Source organism: Pteronotus mesoamericanus, unplaced genomic scaffold, assembly GCF_021234165.1.
Source record: "Pteronotus mesoamericanus isolate MK-2021 breed Mesoamerican mustached bat unplaced genomic scaffold, CSHL_Meso_final contig_20, whole genome shotgun sequence".
NCBI lineage: Eukaryota > Metazoa > Chordata > Mammalia > Chiroptera > Mormoopidae > Pteronotus > Pteronotus mesoamericanus.
Genome location: NW_026555085.1, coordinates 99,881,088 through 99,901,161, shown reverse-complemented (window position 1 = coordinate 99,901,161; position 20,074 = coordinate 99,881,088). Strand labels below are relative to the sequence as shown.

Below are 20,074 nucleotides of genomic sequence, written 5' to 3'. Positions count from 1 at the left end.
GGCGGGGTCGGGGCGGAGCTGGGAGCGCGGGGGCGGGGTCACGTGCCGCCCGCCGCCGGGTGGAGGGCGCGGGCGGGGCGCCTTAGAGAAAGGTGGTCGCCTCGGTGCCCTGGTCCTCGGTGAGCAGCTGCAGGGAGGCTAAGTCTACGTGCTGGCAGGTAGGAAGCCGAGTGGGGGCTCGTGGGGGCGGGCCACGACGTCAGTGAAACCGGGCAAGGCGGAGAGATGGACGAATGGCGACGGGGCTTGGCTGGGGAGCGGCCGGGGCGCCCCCGCGTGGACGGGCGGCCCCGACTGACCCGCTGACCCTCCGCAGAGCGTGAGGACCTCTGGCCGCCTTGACTGCCCAGTCTTTACCGGTAACCGCCCCTCTCTGCTTCCTCCTCGAGCCCTTAGAGCGCGTGCGGGTACCATCAATCCGGGTGCGGCAGTGACGGAATGACGATAACAAGGAGGACGAAACAGTGTCCATTCAAACTGGAACCTTCCGACCTCAGATTCTAGCTCTGCCCCTGGAGGTTGAATAGGTTGAATACCTACACCGGGTAACGGACATTTTACCTGGGAGACCACAGGAGGTTCTAGAATTTAATTCCTTCCCCAAATTTTAGTCTGTAGTCTAACTGAGCTATTTTTACCGGTGGAGACGAGGTTTATGCTTTCTGTTCCTTTGGGTAAATTGTACTTCCCCAGTTGAGCTCATGCATGTTCGTTCTTCGTGTTTATGTGATTTAGGAGCCCAGCTCTTCCGCTTATTTCCCTTTTCGTATCCCTCAAATCTTTCCCCCTCGCGTTGGTTTTCGTATTTGTGCGGGCGCGTGCGCGCTCTCGCTAATCGGCCCCGTGCTTCCCAAGGACCCTTTCCTGGCTTTCTCCTGCGTGCCCGCATTCTTCTCCGTGACCTTCCCCGCAGTGCCGTCGCCCCGCGGCTCCCGCACTCCTGTGCTCGGGGAGGCGGCCGGATGCCTGCACTTCAACGAGACTTGCTGCTCTGAATGCCGCCTCTGAAACGGAGCTTTGTCTCATCTTTCACCCTCACTTCAAAGCCTGCTTTTCTTCCTGTTTCCCCGAATCTCACCTCCATTCATTGATCTAACAAACAGTTTTGGGCACCGAATATGGGCCGGACACTAGTCTAGACACTGAGGTTACAGTGGTAAACAAGCAAGTGATTGTAGTGAGGGGGGAGAGACGCTGAAGCCAGTTGGCACGAAGGTTTCAGGTGGCGGGGTGAGACAGTGATTGGAGGAGCTGCGTTGGTTAGGTGGTGTCAGAAAGGGCCTTCACAGCTCTCCGACTGTAGGACTGGGGTGGCTCGGGAACCGGCCCTCCTGACAGAATGATTGTAATACTTATCAGGGAGAGTGAGCTGACATAAATAACTAAGAAAAGTGAGAGACAGGATCAATGCTATCAAAATATATAAAACTATAGCATTTAAGACAGTGTGATAGTAGTACAAAAAGAGAGATCAGTGGAACAGAATATACTAGAAATAATGCAAAAACACATGTGTTTGTACGTGTGTGCGCATATATACGTACACAAATTTATAAGGTAAAGGAATGATCACAAATCAATGGGAAGGAGAAGGATTACTCAATAAACTGACAAAAATGGTCTTCAGGAAGATTTCTGAATAAAAAAATAACTTCTATACACCAGCAACAACTAGGAGTTTACTAACAAGATATACAGAACAGTATTCAAAATGAAAGTTACCTAGAAATGTCAAGAGAAATATATTTTTTTACTGAAAATGCTTTTTCCTGGTCTTCAAAAATCTGATTCTGTGTGCAATCCACTATAATTGTGACATGTTCTTATGATTAAAAGATGTTTTTAATTAGATGCTAAACTAGATTTGTTATGATTGCCTTAAATACACAGAATGTCCCTGGCTGCTTATTGTGTCATCTGTTGTAGAAGAATAGGAACCTCAACTCATCCAAAAAGCAACACATACTGGAAAGATATCAGTGAGTACAGCTTAAACAATATTTTCTTATACAAACAGTAACCTGTTTCCAGCGTGGTTAGGTTTACAGGGTGGCCCACAGAAACATTTTTAATACATAATAAATCTCAGATTTATTTATGTCTTTTCCCACACTGGCAGGCCCAGAGCCATGCATACTCCTTTTTCTTGGGAGTCTTTTCCTGCCCCTGTGTTTCCTCTCAGATTCATATTAATCCTTGTGAACTCAACTAAAGTATTACTACATTCTTGTTCAGCAGCTATTTATTAAACTCCTGCAAAACACAGTGCCCTGCATATATATTAGGTTCTGTGAATTCAGTGGTGAGAAAGGTAGATGAGCTTGCTTTATGGGAGCTTAGGATCTAGTGCTAATCTTTATTTGTAAATATTTATTTACCTTATTTATCACTAATTTTTACTTGTAAAATGAGAAGATTGGCCTAGATCATCTTCCAATTGTCAGATGTTTATTTAACACCTACTATGTGCCAGGTATGTTTACTGTTTTCTTGAGATCTTCTCACATGGGCCATGTCTTGCCAGTCTATGTTTGGGTCATTTTTCTTGGCATTATCCAAGGAATCATGTAAATCACGCCAAAGCTGTTTGTCTTGCCACCACCAAAATGGGTTCTGAGTCCAAGCACAAAGCTGACATCTGGTGTGGTCTTATACATTTAGCCAGTGTTTCCTGAATTTCTGTCTTGGGCACTGTTGCCTCCCCAGGGTGGAGGATGTCAGTGACCATTTGTTTCCACTGAAGTCGTTGTGAATGTCCTGCTCCAGACAGTTCTGCGTCATTCAGGATGGCAGCTGATCCTCAAGCAGCCAGGGAGGAAAGGGGACCCACTAGGGTTTCTCTTTTTTATATTAAAAAAAAGTGTTTTCCAAGTCCTAAACAAACAAATTATAGGTAAACTTGTAGAATGTAGTGTATTTAAAATGGGGCTGTGTACATATAGCACTTAACGACAAGCATAATTACTTTGGGGAAAGTCCTTCTGTATCGCCAATAGACAAACATAATCCCTCAATGTGTTCTTAGTGGTGGTGGGGAGAAATACCCCTGTTCCGTTACTTGTTTGTGAACGAAAAAGAGTGAGAAGGGAAGTGAGCCCCTGGACATGGCGTTGGGCGCAGCTCTGTGGGTCCGGCAGTCCCAGCAGGGCGGTGGATCGAGGGCTCTGCTGGCTGGGGCGGGGCAGCAGAAGAGGTGTGGAGGGAGGGGGAGGGAGTGAAGTGCAGGTTCTGTTTCTGTTCCCAGTGCTTACTGGTTCCTCTGCTTCTATCTGGAGATCAGAAGCCTTGTGTTGATAGCAACTGATTATAGTAATGGAGAAATATCAATAAGTTGTTATCCAACTATGCCTATTTCCAGTCACATTTTCAAAATGAAATTCATTACATTGACTTTTTTTTTCTTTTTCAAGGAAATATAATAAAGTTTACTGGATCACTTATTTTAGGGTAAGTGTCAACAGTGAAACTGACTTCATTGTAATGCTATTTGAAATCTCCGTCGGCGAGTGAAAAGGGTATAGATTTTGGAACTAGGTGGATTCATCACTGGTTCTTCACTGGTTCTACCACTTCAGTGTCATTTCATTACATTTACTTCACCTTCTGAGTCTTGGTTCTTCTTGGGTCCAAGCGGATGATTGGGACAGAACAGGGACTCACTAAGTAGCTTCCACACACCTAAAATCACATCTTGTCTCAGATTCTAAAGTGGATGAAAAAGGTAAAAATCAGTTATAGCCAAACAATTTTTGAAAATCTTATGACTCACCATAAAGCTCTCAAGAAAGGGAATTGAGGCCGACCGAAAACACTAATAGAGCGGCATCTCCCATCTCGTGCTATTTCACAGACACTTGCTCAATGAAAGGAGTGACTCTCTTCCTGAAAATTACATTCTCATTCTGTTTTCTTTCCTTTTTTTGGAGGGGGGTGTGATATACCCAGAGTCTGGCACAAATAACACCCTTTTTAAAATTACATAACAATCTTTTATTATGAAATCATAAGCATGTAATTCTGTAACATAACAATATCACTCTCAAGCACATCATGTGACATTTTAGGTGAAATGTTCAAATTCAAACTATAAATTATTAGTTTTACTCAACCACAGCCAGACCCTGTATATATGTTAAATGCATGTCTAATACTGCTTTAGTGTTTTTGTTAATAGTACTCTTTCCCTAGTATAAATATAAAGTCACCTCTTAGGCGCTAAAATGATAAAGGAGATATATTTGGCATTTTATCCAAACACATACATTTCTCGATGATATTGTAAGGTCAGGTAAAACATATTTGGATGATTTTTCCCTTTGACTTATTCCGAGCGAAGCTACTCTTTTTTGTAAAGAAGTTTCTTGGTTTATATCACAGTTCTAGTCAGGAACAGAGTGGAAATTAATCACACAGTATCTAGTAAAGAAATTTTGACTTTCATGGAAAGCATGATAAAAATAATGAATATATTTGTTCTCCGTGGCTGCGCAGATGAACCCCACCTGCGTAGAAGAGAGAAGAGAATTCTTTCAGGCCTTCTCCCTATTCCTCTGGTGCGGGCCAGGGTCTGGCCTGTCTCACCTGCTTTTGCTCCGGGGTTGGAAGCTCAGGAGAAGGCTTAGCACCGCTAGTGCTACTGAGCTCTGAATCCAGACAGAGGGCGGCCTTTGTGTCTGGGTTGAGGGAGTGTGCAGGCCCATCAGATTCAGTGGAAAAAACCTGCATTTGGGGGTGCACAGCAAACAACATTGTATGTTACATTTAAAGATTGACTTTAGGTATAACTCTTAGGAGATGAGCAACTTTCATGTCCTGGTGATGGGAGTACAAATTGACTAATCTTTTTGAAAAAGAAAAACAGTTTATCTAGTAAAATCGAACAATATATATGCTGTCAGAAAGTCTGCCATTCCAGATATGCATGCCAGAGGGACATAAACATGCTTGCACAGTGGAGATGTGTGTGACATGTAACAGTATTGTTTGTAATAGACTCACACTGGAAATCCCCTGCATACTCATCCGTGGTAGGATGGACAAAAACGTTGTGATATATTCATACCACGGATGATGAATCGCAACCTTATGAAAGTGTAAATGCATGAGCTTCAGCTACATGCAACAACATGGATGAATCTCACAAACAGGGCTGAACAAAAGAATATGTGCAGTGTGATTCCATTCCTGTGAAGTGCACAGGCAGACGGAATGTTTAAGGACGCATGTGGAGATGGTAAACTATTGGGTTGGCCCAAAGTCCATTTAGTTTTTTTCCATAAAATAAGAAACACATTTTTCATCTTCAGCAATAACTTTATTGATTTGGGTATTTTGAGTATGCTGGCCACCCCTCACATGGTACTATGTTGATTGTTCTCAGTTAATGTCTCGATTTGATCGCTGTCAACTTCAGCTGGTCAGCCTGACCCGAGGAGCATTGTTCAGTGAGAAATCTCCAGCATGAAACCTCGTGAAGCACGTTCAGTCAGCTACAGGGCCTTCTCCGTACACCGCACAAATCTTTTTTTGCATTTCAGTTACATTTTTACCTTTCTTGAAATTATAAAGCATGACGTGCCAAAAGTGTTGTTTATTTTTTCACATCTTCAATATTAAAAAGCCTACACAAAAATTCACCAATTCTGATGTTTTAAAAAAATGCACACTAATGAAACAGCTGTCACAGTACAGTCTTAACAGAATTGTCTTTGAATGAAGTTAAAGGCAACTAAGCGCTCACTACTAGAGCCAATGTATGGAAAAAAACTAAATGAACTTTTGGGCCAACCCAATAGAAAGAAAAGCAAAAGTATTACTATAATAGAAGTCATAATAATAATTACAGAGGTGAGAGTATGGCAGGATCAGGAAGGGACACACTGGGCTTCTGGGGTACTTACTGTTAAAGTTCTGTTTTGTTTGTTTTTTTGCCTGGATATGGTAATGTAGCTATTTTTGTTAACTGAAATGTGTGTATACCTTTTACATTTTTCATATATATGTGTAATATATGGTATATGCACATTACTGTATATATGTTTCCCAATAAAAAAAGAAAGGTTAACTATTTAAAGCTTAATAAAAGAGTAACTCTTGTGTTACACTTGTATCATCTATTTTTGATGAATTTTTTGTTTCTTTTTAAGAGGCTCTTTATTTCTTACATATGAAGTTCTGGCCCTGAAGAAGTCTTTGACATTAGATTCTCAAGTGGTAGAAAGAGAAAAAATGAAGTCATATATATATGTGCCCACAGTTCCTTTAGATAAAAGAGAAAATTATGGTAAGTTGATGATAAAGTTATCATTGTGAAAAATGGAAGCTAGTTATTGAATTTAAAAATGAGTATTTAAAACACAGTATTAATAACATTTGTCCTGACAACTCCAAGAATCCCCACATCCTGTGAGGACCAGGTTCCTGAAGAGTTAGTTGAAGGCCAGACTTTTGACTTCCATATTGAACCCAAGTTTGCTGCTCTGCTGTGACTAAGTGAAGTGAAAGCCAGCCAGCCGTTGTGGTCTGACCTCGTGGTTCCACACCTCAGTGGGGACCGTCAGTTCAGAGGCTGGCCCTCACTGTGGAGAGCATAAAAACACGATCTTCTCGCTTCACTCAGAGATCTTTCTGATTTAAGGGAATCATTCATTGTGGACATGAGGCTGATGGGATGGGTTTATAAATATGAATATGAACTTAATTACGGAGGGAAAAATATCTGCTATTCTGCCATAAAAACCGGAAAACCTGTCTTTCCTAGTCAGAACATTCCTCTTCTCCATAGTTCGGTCACATGGAAACCTTATTAGTAATCAGATGATTGCTGGGCGAACAGGAAATTTTAGTGCAGAGGAGTATCTCTTCATCAAGATGAGGGCAGTGTGGTGAGTCACCACACCTGACTCACAGCCGCGGGTTCCTGTGCCGTCGGCCGCAGGGGCCGTGCCTGCTGGTACATTGTGGTCCCCGCGTGAGGCAGGGGCGCTGCGTGCCGGGTACAAGCTGTTGGTGTGTAGCATCATTGCACCTCCCTGTATTTCAGCATGCTATTATGGTGCTACAATTTCAATTACAAGTTTTATAGTTTATAATTTACCTATATAACGAAGTTTAATCTCAGATACCTCCAAATTTTACTTTGAAAGGGACTATTTTTAGGGGACATTTTCCTGAATGCAGTTAATCCTATGCTGTATATGAAGATTTTTGTTAGCTTTAGTATTTTTGTTTTTGCTTTTTGCCTTTTCCCCAACTTGGAGAGCAGTCTTATTTTGGGATTTAGAGCTCTGTGTTCCATAATGGTTTCAGTTGCTTTGACAGTGACAATAAAAACAGAAGGGTGCCATTTTGTATTTTCTTTTTGAAATATCGTGGATTTTCATTTCTATTTCTCTTTGAAGTATTGGAGCTTGGCATTAAGAGTTCATACTTGGTGTCATTTAAATTTGTAATCACTCTAGGACTCACCTACCAGGCAAGAAAAGAGCTTCACAAAGCAGTGAGAAAAGTACTGGCAACTTCAGCCAAGATATTACAGGGTCCGTTTGCTGGTAAGTCAAATATTTAACTGGGAAACCTGCTCAGCATTCTGAAAGTCTCCTGATGGCCGACCCAAGATATGTTTCCATTATAGAGGTGAAACATTTAGTAACATTATTCTTTAGGGCTATATTTAATTTTAAGGTTTGATTCCTTGGACAGGTTTTTCCTTCCATCTTTGAGGACATATTATTGTTAGATATTTGTAAATAAATATTGAGATTAAATATACCCTCTTCAAAATTTAAAATCTGTTAGGAAATCTCTTTCATGCTTTCTCACAATGAGAATATTGTGTCAAAAATGTAGATTTCACAACCAGTAACTCTACAGTGTGGAGCTAGCTATAAAAGAGCTGTCCAGGTCTCTTTAAAAGGTTGGTATCATGAATGTGAAAAGGTGGGAAACCTTTCTAGAATTAAAAGAGACTAAAGAGACTTAAATCCTGGTTTTATAAAACAGCTCTGAAGATACTTTTGGGACAATTGGAGAAATTTGAATATGGAGTTAGACTGGATTTTATATGATTTTGGAGGATCTTTGTTAGTGTTCTCTGGTGTTACAATGGCATTGTGATTTTTTTAAAAAGGATTTCATTTTTTAGAAAGAGGAAGGGAGGAAGAAAGAGAGGAAGAGAAACATCAATGTGTCTATAGGTTGCCTGTCACATGCCCCCAGCTGGGGGCCTGGCCCACAACTCAGACGTGTGCCCTGACTGGGAATCGAACTAGTGATCTGCCGGTTCACAGGCTGGCACTCAATCCACTGAGCGACACCAGCCAGGGCTGGCATTGTGATTGTACGTGGGAGAATGCAGGCTTATTTTCAGGAGAGTCAGTGCGAACTGTGAAAGGGTAAAAGCCATATGCCCGCAACTTCCTTTCACATAGTTTAGGAAACAAATGCATAGACATGCATGTAGTTTGAACAAATAAGGGTAAATAACAGTTTTTGAATCTAGCTGTGGTAGGCATCTGGATATTAATGTATTATTCTTTCAGTTCTTCCATACGTCTGATATTTTTTATAATGAACAATTCTTTAGGGAAAAAGAAAAAAAGACAACAATGTAGTGAAAGCAACACAGCCTATAAAACAAAAGCACATGGATAATATATACAATAAATATAAAAAATATGACATACCATACATAAGAATAGACCCAAAATGAATAAACGACTTAAATGTAAGACTTAAAACCATAAAAATCCTAGAAGAAAACATAGGCAGTAAACTCTCAGACATCTTTCATAGCAATATGTTTGCTGATGTATCTCCTAGGGCAAGGGAAACAAAGGAAAAAAAATAAACAAATGGGACTACGTCAAACCAAAAAGCTTCTGCACAGCAAAAGAAACCACCACCAAAATGAAGGGACCCTAATGTAAAGGGGAACGTATTTGCAATGATAGATCTGACAAGGAGTTAATTCCCAAAATACATAAAGAACTTATACATCTCAATACCAGGAAGATAAACAGTCTTAATTTAAAAAAATGGGCAAAGGACCTAACAGACACCTCTCCAAAAAGGACATACAGATGGCCAACAGACATATGACAAAATGCTCAATTTCACTAATCATCAGAGAGATGCAAATTAAAACCACAATGAGATACCACCTCACACCTGCTAGAATGGCTGCCATCAATAAATCACCAAGTGCTGGCAAGGATGTGGAGAAAAGGGAACCCTAGTGCACTGTTGGTAGGAATGCGGGCTGGCGCAGCCACTGTGGAAAGCAATATGGAGTTTCCTCAAAAAACTGGAAATGGAACTGCTTTATGACCAGCGATCCCACTTCTGGGAATAGAGCCTAAGAATCCTGCAATACTAATTTGAAAGAATATGTGCACCCCTTTGTTCATAGCAGTGTTATTTACAATAGCCAAGATGTGGAAATAGCCCAAATGTCAACAGTAGATGAGTGGATAAAACAACTCTGGTACATTTACACAGTGGAATTAGACACATGGCCGTAAGAAAGAAGGAAATCTTACCTTTTGCGGCAGCATGGATGGACCTGGAGATTATGAGATACTAAGTGAAATAAGCCAGTCAGAGTAAGACAGATGGTCTCACTCACATGTGGAATCTAATGAACAGAATAAACTGACGGACAAAACAGAAACCGAGGCATGGGCACAAGGAACAGACTGACAGCTGTCGGGGGGAGGGAGGAGGGGACCGGATGGGAGAAGGTGAAGGGATGAGCCAAAGAACACAGATGCGTGACCCACAGACGCAGACCACAGTGCGGCGCAGGCCGGGGGCGGGGGGAAGCGGGCAAAGGGGGGAAATGGGGACATCTGTGCTAGTGTCAGCAACAAGCATAAAGTTAAAAAGGTCATATGACAGAACTGAGACTAAATGTATCAGTTATTATCAATACCCGGAAACAGATTGAACTCTTCTGTTTTAGATTTCAAATATTTATAAATTACCACATTAAGTGGGAGGGTAAAATGTTTTTAACCACTCACCTTGCTCACACTGTCCTTTTCTTCCTCTTTGCAAAGACACTTTCAGCACAGTTGACGTGGAAGACCACGAGTGTGCCTCGTGGCTGCTGCTGCGGAGCACGAAGGCGGGCGACCGGGCGGAGCGATGGCAGGCTGTGCAGGCCATGTCGGAGGCCCGCCGCTGGCACGGTAATGGCCCAGGCCGGGGGCGCGCCGCGGCCCGCGCGCCGCTCCTGATAGGAAAGAGAAGGGAGTGAGGTTCCAGGGAAGGAAAATCATCCAGGCCATCTAAAACTGTACTGAAAATATTTCCAGAAATTAAAAAAAGAAACTCCAGTGAAAACCCCTTGGCCTGGAAACCAGATACGCTTGATAAGAACTACCTCAAAACTGAGGTAGATATATTTGAGTAACTTTGTACCAGAACAGTTTTACTTGATTACAGAAACTCTTGACTGTGATAGTTATGGCCTAATGTTGTGTTTACCTTTCTTTTTCGGTTCTTATGTAATATAATATATTTTAATCGCTTGCTGCCACACAGTTATATTTGCTTTCACTTGACAATTGGCTCTGATACTAATAATTAGTCAAACATATCTGATTTGTGTGTATATATCATTTTAAGGGGTATTTAATTGTATTTAAAACTCACAAGTTTTGCAGTAAAACTTCATGAGCAGAAGTTCACATCTGCTCTGAGTCTAGTGCAGAGGCCAATGTACACTTTGTGAGCAGCATCATGTCATGAAAATGAGTAAACAAATAGAAAATAATAATGTTCTCAAAGAAAGTTAAGTCTCAGAATAAGATCTCTGCCTCCATACACGTTGATTAGTTGATTGATTGGCAGCTGCAATTACGATTTATAAAGTAAATGGAAACTTGCTTCATGTTCAGGGAGACTTAGAATAAAAATCTTTTTTCAAAATCCGCCTTCTAGTGCTCTAGTTCGGACTCACTGTATCAGAAAAGCCAGGGTTGGAGCCCTGGCGTTGTATGTTTTGAAAAGTCCCCACTTGATCCGGAAGAACTCACCCAGGTTACGAACTGCCATTATTAAAAAGAGTGTCTGTGGCAGGGGTTGGAATTTTGTTTTGATACATTTCTTAGCCTTGGGTCACTATAACAAAACATTATAGACTGGGAAGCTTATAAACAACAGAAATGTATTTCTCAGTTCTGGAGGCTGGAAGTCCAAGGTCAGGGCCTGGCAGAGTTGGTATCTGGTGAGGACCTGCTTCCCGGTCCGTAACTGGCCATCTTTAGTTTCCTCACCTGCCAGAAGGGACAGGGCAGCTTTCTGGGGTCTCTTTTATAAGAGCACTAATCCCATCATGATCTAATTGCCCCCGAAAGGTCCCTCCTCCAAATACCAGGACATTGGGGATTAGGTTTCAACATGTGGATTTGGGAGGACACAGACACTTAGTCTAGAGCAGTAGGTAAGGAGTGGAGAGGCGAATCGTGAAGGCTGAAGCGGGGTCCCACCATCCGGAACCTTGCACTGTCCGTGGACGTTGCGGGGAAGCCTCTTAACTGTCACCAGGGGCAGTGGACCGAAATGCAGTCGCATATGTTTGGGGTAACGATCGGAACAGCTTTTGAATACTAGACTTATTTTTAAAGAGCAGCTAAATTGGTTCTGACCTATCAGTGTTCAGATTTGAGGTTCATCTTTTCAAAAATGTGCGTTAGACACTAATACACCCAGATATAAGGGACACGGTGAGGAGACTTGTGAGGTGGATAGGAAAATGCTGGGTATTTAGCTTACTGACACTGTAATTTTGAAAAAATATTTGGGAAATACAAACTTGTAATTTAAAAATTAAAGTGCTTTCAGGCAGTGTGTCCATTTAATCCCTGAAACAACTCTAAGCCGGTCTGGCAGCTAACAGTATCCTTTCACAATAGATTACCAGTACAGGACAATTGCTCAAGCCTGTGATCTGAGAACTGTCATTGGTCTGGCACGAAGCAGAGAGAGTGATCTTCGCTTTTTTCTCCCTCCGCCTCCTTTACCATCTTTAAAAGAAGTAAGTAAATAAAATAACCCAGTGAGTGAGCAAATGGTTAATATAGAGTCGTCACTTCGGGTGCAGAGAAAACATTCAAAAAGCAGTTTATTGGCTACTTTTTACAAGCAGGTAAATGAGGTCAACCTGAAATTGTAGTTTTCACACAGAGTTTTTGATTCCTCAGGAGATGCTGTTTCTCTTATATTATTTTCCGCTTTTGGTACCAGGGGTCTCTTACACCAGAGGATAACCTCATAGCGTATCAGCACCCATGAACTGGTCCCTTCATTTAAGGTTGCTTTTCGATTAGTTTTTCTCAACTTCAACACTATTGACATTTTTGGCCAAATAATTTTTTTTTGTTGGAGGGTGTCCTGTGCATTGCAAGGTGTTTAACAGCATCTCTGGCCTCTTCTCATTTGATTCTAGTAGCAATTCAGAAATGTTCCAGATGTTGCTGAATGTTTCCTGAGGTGTGGAACACAGCCGGAGAACCACTACATGTAGTTCTTATGTATTACTACATAGAGATACCAATTTTTAATCAGTAATATAGATATTTGAGCATGTTTCTTGAATACCTTTCCTAGACTAGATGATGAAAATCTGAAAATTTGCTGTTTTTGAAAAATAGAAAAATAAACATACTAGATGTAAGTTATTAGTGAAAATCAGATAGTAACTTCCTAGCTCTCGCTTTGGCTAGAAAAGTATAATAATTCATTTTGAGCCAAGATGTGAAGTAGCCCAGGAGGTGAAAATGTAGTTATACTTTGCAGTAAGCCTTTCAGATTGAGGTAGCAGACACGGAAGTATAGAATTCAAAATTAGGTGATCTTCTGTTTTTCTGGGTGGGTGTTTTTGAGACTAAAAAACACTCATTTATCTCTGCGTTTTTGTTAGTTTTTTTGGCTTTGATTTTCTGAGTACTTTTCGTCAGGTTCAGTTGTTGAGCTTAATTGTGAAGAGTTTGTTTTCCTTTATTTCAGGATTCTACCATCGAAGAAGAGCTCAGACACTTGCTGGCTTCCTTACCCCGCACAGGCCTGGACGAGTGTGCCCAGTATTTCACAGCTTTGGCTCTCAGCGAAAGCAGTCAGAGCCTGGCGGCTCAGAAGGTGAGTGCACCTGGCCATTCGGCAAATGTCTCCAAGGGCCCGCGCCTCCCGAGCTACGGCGCCGGGGGCCATAGGGACTGAGCAAACGTCCTGGCCCCGGCTCTGTGCCAGGCACGGGGCTAGGTGCTGGGGATAACGGGGAGACGGTGCATAAAGGTCCTTTCTCGGTGCAGTTTCGCCGTGCGTGCCTCTCCTAATGGTTAATGTTGGCATCATTTCATGTATTTTAGAGGCATTATATTTCTTTTCTTAAGAACTTTCTTTTATGACTGTTGCTCACTTTCCGTAGCATTGCTGAAAGTTTTCTTACTGATTTGTAGGAGATGATTGCATGTTAATGACTTTAACCCTTAATCTGTGGTAAGAGTTGAAATTTTCTTTTCCCACTTTATCCTTAGATGTTTTTAATATCTGTTAGGACTATTCCCCACTACTCTTCTGTTTCATAAATTTTTCCTTTTTCTTCCATAGGAACTTTTCAGTTGGGGAAGGATTAAAAGCTCTGTGACCCTGTTATCCTTGCCTTTAATTTTTTTCACTAATGCTTTTCTCCTTTGTATCATTTTGATTAACAGACTTTATGTAGACTCGACTAGCATAATCTGCCCCTAGAACATGATGATCAGCCCAGGCTTTCCTGCATGATAAGGAATTGTGTGTTAGTACTTTGTACTTCCAGGTACAAAGGTGAAGGAATTGCGAAGGACTCAGAAGTCGCTCTCTTCTAGGGATAATTCCATGTTTTCTATCCTAGTAAGCAACAGTTTGTGAAACTAAAGTTCCCATGGTATTTAGAGTCCTGTGTATTTGTCCTTTACAATGCTCTACATAGTGCAAAGGGTTTTTTTGTCCAACAAAAAAATATTAGTCATTTTTAAAAAGATTTTCTTTATTTTTAGAGAGAGGGGAGGGGAGGGAGAAAGAGGGAAAGAAACAGCGATATGTTGGTTGCCTCTTGCACACCCCCAAATGGGGACTGGGCCCGCAACCCAGGCATGTGCCCTGACTGGGAATCGAACCAGCATCCTGGATGTTCGCAGGCCAGTGCTCAGCACACGGAGCCACACCAGCTAGGGCCTAGCCTTTTTTTTTTTTTTTTTTTGGTAAAAGTTTTAATTATCTCCTTTTCAGGGTGGCTTATGGTGTTTTGGAGGAAATGGACTTCCTTATGCTGAGAGCTTTGGAGAAGTTCCTTCAGCGACAGGGGGAATGTTCTGTTTAGAAGCTTTAGTAAGACATTCTGAGGTAACTCACACTTTTCAAATGCGGTTTTATTTTTATCATCACAAAATTATGCATGTTCAATCAGGGAAAATCATCCTCATTTAGTATAAAAGGAGCTTTTTGCTTGTTTTTCAATTTCTGCTTTTCCCCCATTTGATTGTTCAAATTGATAAAAATTATTTAGCACCAGTACACGAATTTCATGTTGCCAAGTGTTTCTAAAAATGGATGTACTCTTAATTGCAAATGAAGAAAGCAGAGCATTGTCTAAATACAGCATATATCTTTGAGTTATGCTGTCTTTCACCTTTCTCAGATCATTTTTATTTTTATCAAGTAATATTATCAGGTAGTTCATTTCCATTAAAACATCTGTCAAAGATGTGTCAAGATAGAAAAAAGAAAATACTTGAATGACCAAATTTTAACCATAGCATGTATCAGTGATTTTCAAATTTCTTGGCATTGTGGCAACTTTTCTATCATGATCACAGTTTGATTTAAAAAGAGAAGAAAATAACAGACTTTGTGGTGTTCAAACATTAGTGCATAGAAATTGCTCCAGGAGCATGTTAAAATGCACTTTTCCTGCTCACCTGTAGCAGACTGAGTTTATGGATGTGGGGTAGAATCTAGGAGTTGGCATTTGTACCAGACGTCCCCAGTGAGGCTGCTGCAAGAGGTTCCCACAGGCAGAGAAATGTCATCCTAGACATTCTGAACGCTTCCGTTTAATCTTGGGGATGATTAGACGCAGCTCAGAAGCACGGTGCTTCCTGGTCATCTTTAGTTCCCACCTGTGGAATTAGGAATCAAGGACAAAGCAGAGTTAGTACTGGACTATAGAAGGGAACGTGGGACCAGCTGGAGTTTTTGTGACCTATGTCTAGTTCTGAAGCAGTAGATGCATCTTCAGTCCAAAATACAGTGCTTGGAATGTAATAGTTACTTTTCCAGAAGCCTCTCAACTTACAACATATCTCCCTTGGTAGATGGGTAAAAAGGCATACTTTTAAATGCATGTAAAATGTGATAAAATTTATGAAAATTTCCAGAATGACTATTGCATACACATGAGTGACATGGTGTCACCTCCCTGAGGCAAGGCCATGCCAGTGACCTTGGCAGACATAAGGACTTGTTGGTCAACTTTGTCACCCTGCCTTAGTGTTCACATTTCCTTTGGCTTGCTTTTACCTTTTTTCACCATTAAAAATTTATATCCCCTCTCCTTTTTATTTTTACTTGATCTTTCTCTTTGAGAAATTTTCTGACTCCTTGTGCAGGCCAGCCCCAAGAGCCGTGAGTCCCAGGGGCAGATGTTGCTTGTCTCTGTGGGATCTGCCACGGGGACAGAGGCTACTTCCTGTGTCAGGTGGCAGGCTTCTCAAGGGTAGAGAACCATTCTGAGCCAATCACAGGATCACTAGAAATGGAAACAGCTCTGTAATAATGACACTGTCAGGTTATATCCCACCCAATGCCAAACAGAATACCTTTAAAAACAAACGTTTCAGAAGTCCTGGTGAGACATGACGTATTTTTTCCAGTGATTGTGAAGCACTTGCCAGGTAGATAGGACTTTGTGCATTAAGGGAGCTGAGAGGAGAGGCTGGGCGGCTGGTCTCTGGGTCTCTGTGCTGGAGCAGGAGCCGCCTGGCCGCCCCTTGGCGTGCTGTGTCACCTGGTTAGTGAATATACAACATAAAGTGAGCTTCTGTTAATTTATCGTGCCAGGTATCCACACATTGTCATAAAATTGAAGCATATGGAGGCTTGCAACTCCTTCAGAGGCTGTACCAACTTCACAAGGACTACCCTAAAGTACAGAGAAACATAATGCGTATCATCGGCAACATGGCTTTGAATGAACATCTTCATCCGGCCATAGTTCGCTCAGGTAACAACTTTATATGCTGAGAATGTGGGATCCTGTCTTTTGTTCTCCTACCTCCACCCATCGTGATACATTAATTTTTCAGTAGACAGAAGACTGCTTAGAGCACGTTGTTTTAGCCAGGAATTGCTTGAGGTGGGTGGCTAACCCACACCTAAGATAATCAGCGTGTGGACACTCACAGGAGAGCAGTTTTTGCTAATGACCGTCTAAATGTTTACAGCTTTGCTGTAAATGATTATCACCAAGATCTGGGTGCTGTGTGTGCTGCTGTTCCTGCGGTGTCTTTATTCTTCACCTTTTCAGTAGAAAAAGCTAGGTAATATATACAAATATACACACACACATCACATAGACATGCATATCTGCATGTGCAGCTGACCCTTCAACAACATGGGTTTGAAGTGTGCAGGTCCACTTACACGTGGGGGTTTTTCAATGAACAGCTGCACAGTTGTAGACCCACTGTTGGGAGCCCACGGGTGCAGAGAGCGGACTGCATGCACTGAGCTGCATTTCGCACAGGGTCCTTGAGCGTCGCGGATGTTGGCATCTTCAGGGTGTCCTGAAACCAGGACCCTTGCAGATACTGAGGGACAGCTTCAGTTTTTGAGTCTAAAATTATGTATGGATTTCTGACTGCATCAGGGTGTGGGGGTCAGTGCCCCTAACCACCTCATTGTTCAGGAGTCAGCTGCATAGGCATATGTTCTTTCTTTTACATAAATTTACATAAATTATGAATTTACATTTAAGAGTGTCTTTTAATCAGCAGAAGAGGGATCAGCAAACTCTATAAAGGACCACTTACTATTTTTTAAAAAATCAAGTTTAGTGGGGCAACATTGGTTAATAGGTCATAAGGCTTCAAGTGTACATTACCATGATACACGATCTGTACACTGCATCCTGTGCCCACTACCTGAGGTCAGCTCACCTTCTGTCACCGTATACTTGGCCCCCTTTACTGTAAGTTTTATTTGTTCCTCTTTTTACAGGTTCTTTTAAAAAATTTTTATTTGATTTTAGTGCGGGAGAGAAAGGAGTGAGGGAGAGAGGGAAGCATCGATTTGCTGTTCCACTTACTTATGCATTCATTGGTTGATTCTTGTATGTGCCCTGATCAGGGATCGAACCTTTAATCTTGGCATACTGGGACGACGCTCTAACCAACTGAGCCACCTGGCCAGGCTATAGATTCTTAAGGTGGAAACTTACATCACTGGTTTTAACCTTTTTTCTTGTTTCAGTGACATATTGCTATAAATGGAATGGGGAAATGATGGGAGAGCTCACGTGGGACTTTGGTTATTGGTTGCTATTTGTTTTCATGGTTAACATGTATTAAGAGGCTACGCAATTTAAAAACACTATTAAAGAAAGACACAAGTTTTCCAAAGGGCATTTGATGTTTCCTAAGAGGTGAAGCAGGCTTTCAGACATTTGTCACAGAAATGACCTGTGCCTTGCTTTCTCTTGCCTCTTGGAGTCTTGTGACTCCATTAAAAATCAAGTCATATTTTTGCACATACCAATAATGTACTTGTGTATCTCTACAAGTACAATTTTAAAACATTCTTATTATTATAAAGCATTTTTAAACAGATTTTGAAGAGGAATTTTCTGATACTACAAATGTGAACATTGTTAAAGATTTACGGGGTCTGAAATTCCTTTGGATTCTTAAATACTGGCTCACTGTCACTGCAGTGAGTTGCAGCTCTTCAGGCCACAAGAGTGGGAGGAGGACGGGGGACACCTGCTATCTGCGGAGGGTCTGCTGGGCTTGCTGAAAGGCACGTTCTACGTAGACTACTTTCTTAGCATCTTGTTCCAGCTCAGAGGAGCCAGGTAACTTGGCTGAGGTTCCACAGCAAATAGGCAGGAGACAGGAGTTTGAGCCCAAGTCCTCTGACCTCAAGATCCATATTCTGTTTTATTTCAAATTATATAAATAATTCATGAATAGATTCTCATTATATATACTTCAGAGAACACAGATGAGGTTAAACCCGCCTTTTTATAGCGCCCTTGCCAACCCCAGCTCCCTCCTGATACTGTTTGGTGCCTCTTTCCAGACTTTTGCTGGGGGTGGGTGTATACGCACCCATGAGCTTTCATATATACTTCTGTCCCTAAAGTAAGACATTGTTGTAAAAAACAAAAAACATAAAAAATAAATGAAATTGTACTGTCTTGTCTCCCTTTAAAAATTTTTTTACCTTCTTGAATCCCAGGTTTTACAAGATTTTTGTCGATTAAAAGCAAACTCATTATTAAAAAATAATTTCCCCACGTGCATTAAAGGCTGTTACTATCTGTGCTGGTAAGGTTCAAATAACTAGTATTAAATCACCAAGTTTTTAATAATTCCCGCTAAAAGCAAAATGTTTTGTTACTATTTATGTCCCCACCTCTAGTATTTGCAACTTTTTGTTACATTTTCTAGATAAAGAAAATGTCCTTTGAACCCTCCTACCTGCTGTGAGGCCCCTGGGCGGGACCTGGCGGGGACCCCACGGCGTTGCACCCGGGGACCGGAGGACCCTGGGGAAGGATGCAGCTGGAGCGGTTGCGCTCCTCTGTGTCTTGTCGGCAGGCGCGTTCACAGCCCCTCAGCCACCTGCGGTGGACTAGGGTCGGTCTGAGGAGGTGCGTTCTCCCCCCAGGCTGGGTCTCCATCCTGGCAGAAGCGGCCAAGTCTCCACACATCATGGAGGCCTCGCATGCCGCCCGGGCCCTGGCCAACCTGGACCGAGACGCGGTGCAGGAGAAGTACCAGGACGGCGTGTACGTGCTCCACCCCCAGTTCCGCACAAGGTGAGAGAGTGGCAGAGCCCCGTCCCCGTAGGGGATGGAAGCCTGGCGGGCTTAACAAGTTAATTTATTTCTGTGTAACTTAGAGAAGTTAAATTCCTCACAAATAAGTCACACACCTTATTTACTGAAACAGTTTGTCCATAACCACCTCAAAACTGCAGGCTGTCGCGAAAGTATGGAAGTAGCTAAGTCATCAGGGTTATTTTAAATCAGAGCTTACATTCAGGAAGGTTGTATTCACCTTTTACAACGTGTTGCACTTGAATTTCGTGTGCGTATTAGTTTCACAGCGTTTTTCACGTAGATTTAATACCTGGTTTGGACTGTAGAGGTCGTTCTGGATGGGAAGGAGATGAGACATTATGACTCCCATGCAGGCCACCGAGTTGGCCCAGGCCCAGCCTCCGGGGACTGGGGAAAGGGCGCCCGGCGTAAAAGCACACGCTGGAAGGAATACGCTGTGATAAATCTGGCTCCCCCTCCTCCTCAAGATTATTTCTGGTCACCGTTTCCAGCTGTGTCATTGCTAAGACCGTAACTGCAGAAAGGACCACAACAGAAAAGTTATGTGTTTCCCGGATTTCTGTCAGGCACTTCAAAATATTACCTCAGAAAATAGCAAAAACTTTTTAATTTGAAAAGTGGATTGCCTACTTAATTCCAATTTGTAAATAAAATACTATGGTATTTGTGTTGCATAACTGTGTGTGCCCTATAAATAGATGCAAGTAGTGTACTACCTCCATATTTGTTAAATGTCATATCTGAAGACTGTTACTTGAAAATGTCATTAGCTCTATTTCTGATAAACATCCTTGGTAAATTTTTTTAAAGGTCTTTCATGCATGCTGACTTTGAAACTACCTTAGCATAGTCTTTTTTAAAAAAATACTTTTATTGATTTGTGGGATGTTCTCATGGAATTCTTCGGGGGGTAGCCTGCCATCCGCCACTTCACTGGTCACTAAATTCGTGGCAGTTGGTCCTGGTGGG

General features: G+C 42.0%; 1 protein-coding gene across 2 annotated transcripts in view; it reads left to right on the top strand.

The window, feature by feature from the left end:
* The first annotated feature begins 33 nt into the window (after window positions 1–33).
* SERAC1 (serine active site containing 1) overlaps window positions 34–20,074 on the top strand; it is a 29,625-nt gene continuing 9,584 nt past the window's right edge. Inside the window, exons 1-11 of one of the 2 annotated variants that reach the window (XM_054570166.1) lie at window positions 34–158; window positions 1,891–1,979; window positions 3,411–3,447; window positions 6,147–6,283; window positions 7,461–7,550; window positions 10,059–10,190; window positions 11,919–12,040; window positions 13,012–13,140; window positions 14,272–14,385; window positions 16,102–16,264; window positions 18,931–19,081. In XM_054570166.1, coding sequence (XP_054426141.1) covers window positions 1,892–1,979; window positions 3,411–3,447; window positions 6,147–6,283; window positions 7,461–7,550; window positions 10,059–10,190; window positions 11,919–12,040; window positions 13,012–13,140; window positions 14,272–14,385; window positions 16,102–16,264; window positions 18,931–19,081 — 1,163 coding nt within the window. In that variant the 5' untranslated portion in view covers window positions 34–158; window position 1,891. Of the gene's footprint in view, window positions 159–215; window positions 360–1,890; window positions 1,980–3,410; window positions 3,448–6,146; window positions 6,284–7,460; window positions 7,551–10,058; window positions 10,191–11,918; window positions 12,041–13,011; window positions 13,141–14,271; window positions 14,386–16,101; window positions 16,265–18,930; window positions 19,082–20,074 lie in introns of those variants that run through there. The other variant, XM_054570167.1, reaches the window with a different exon arrangement.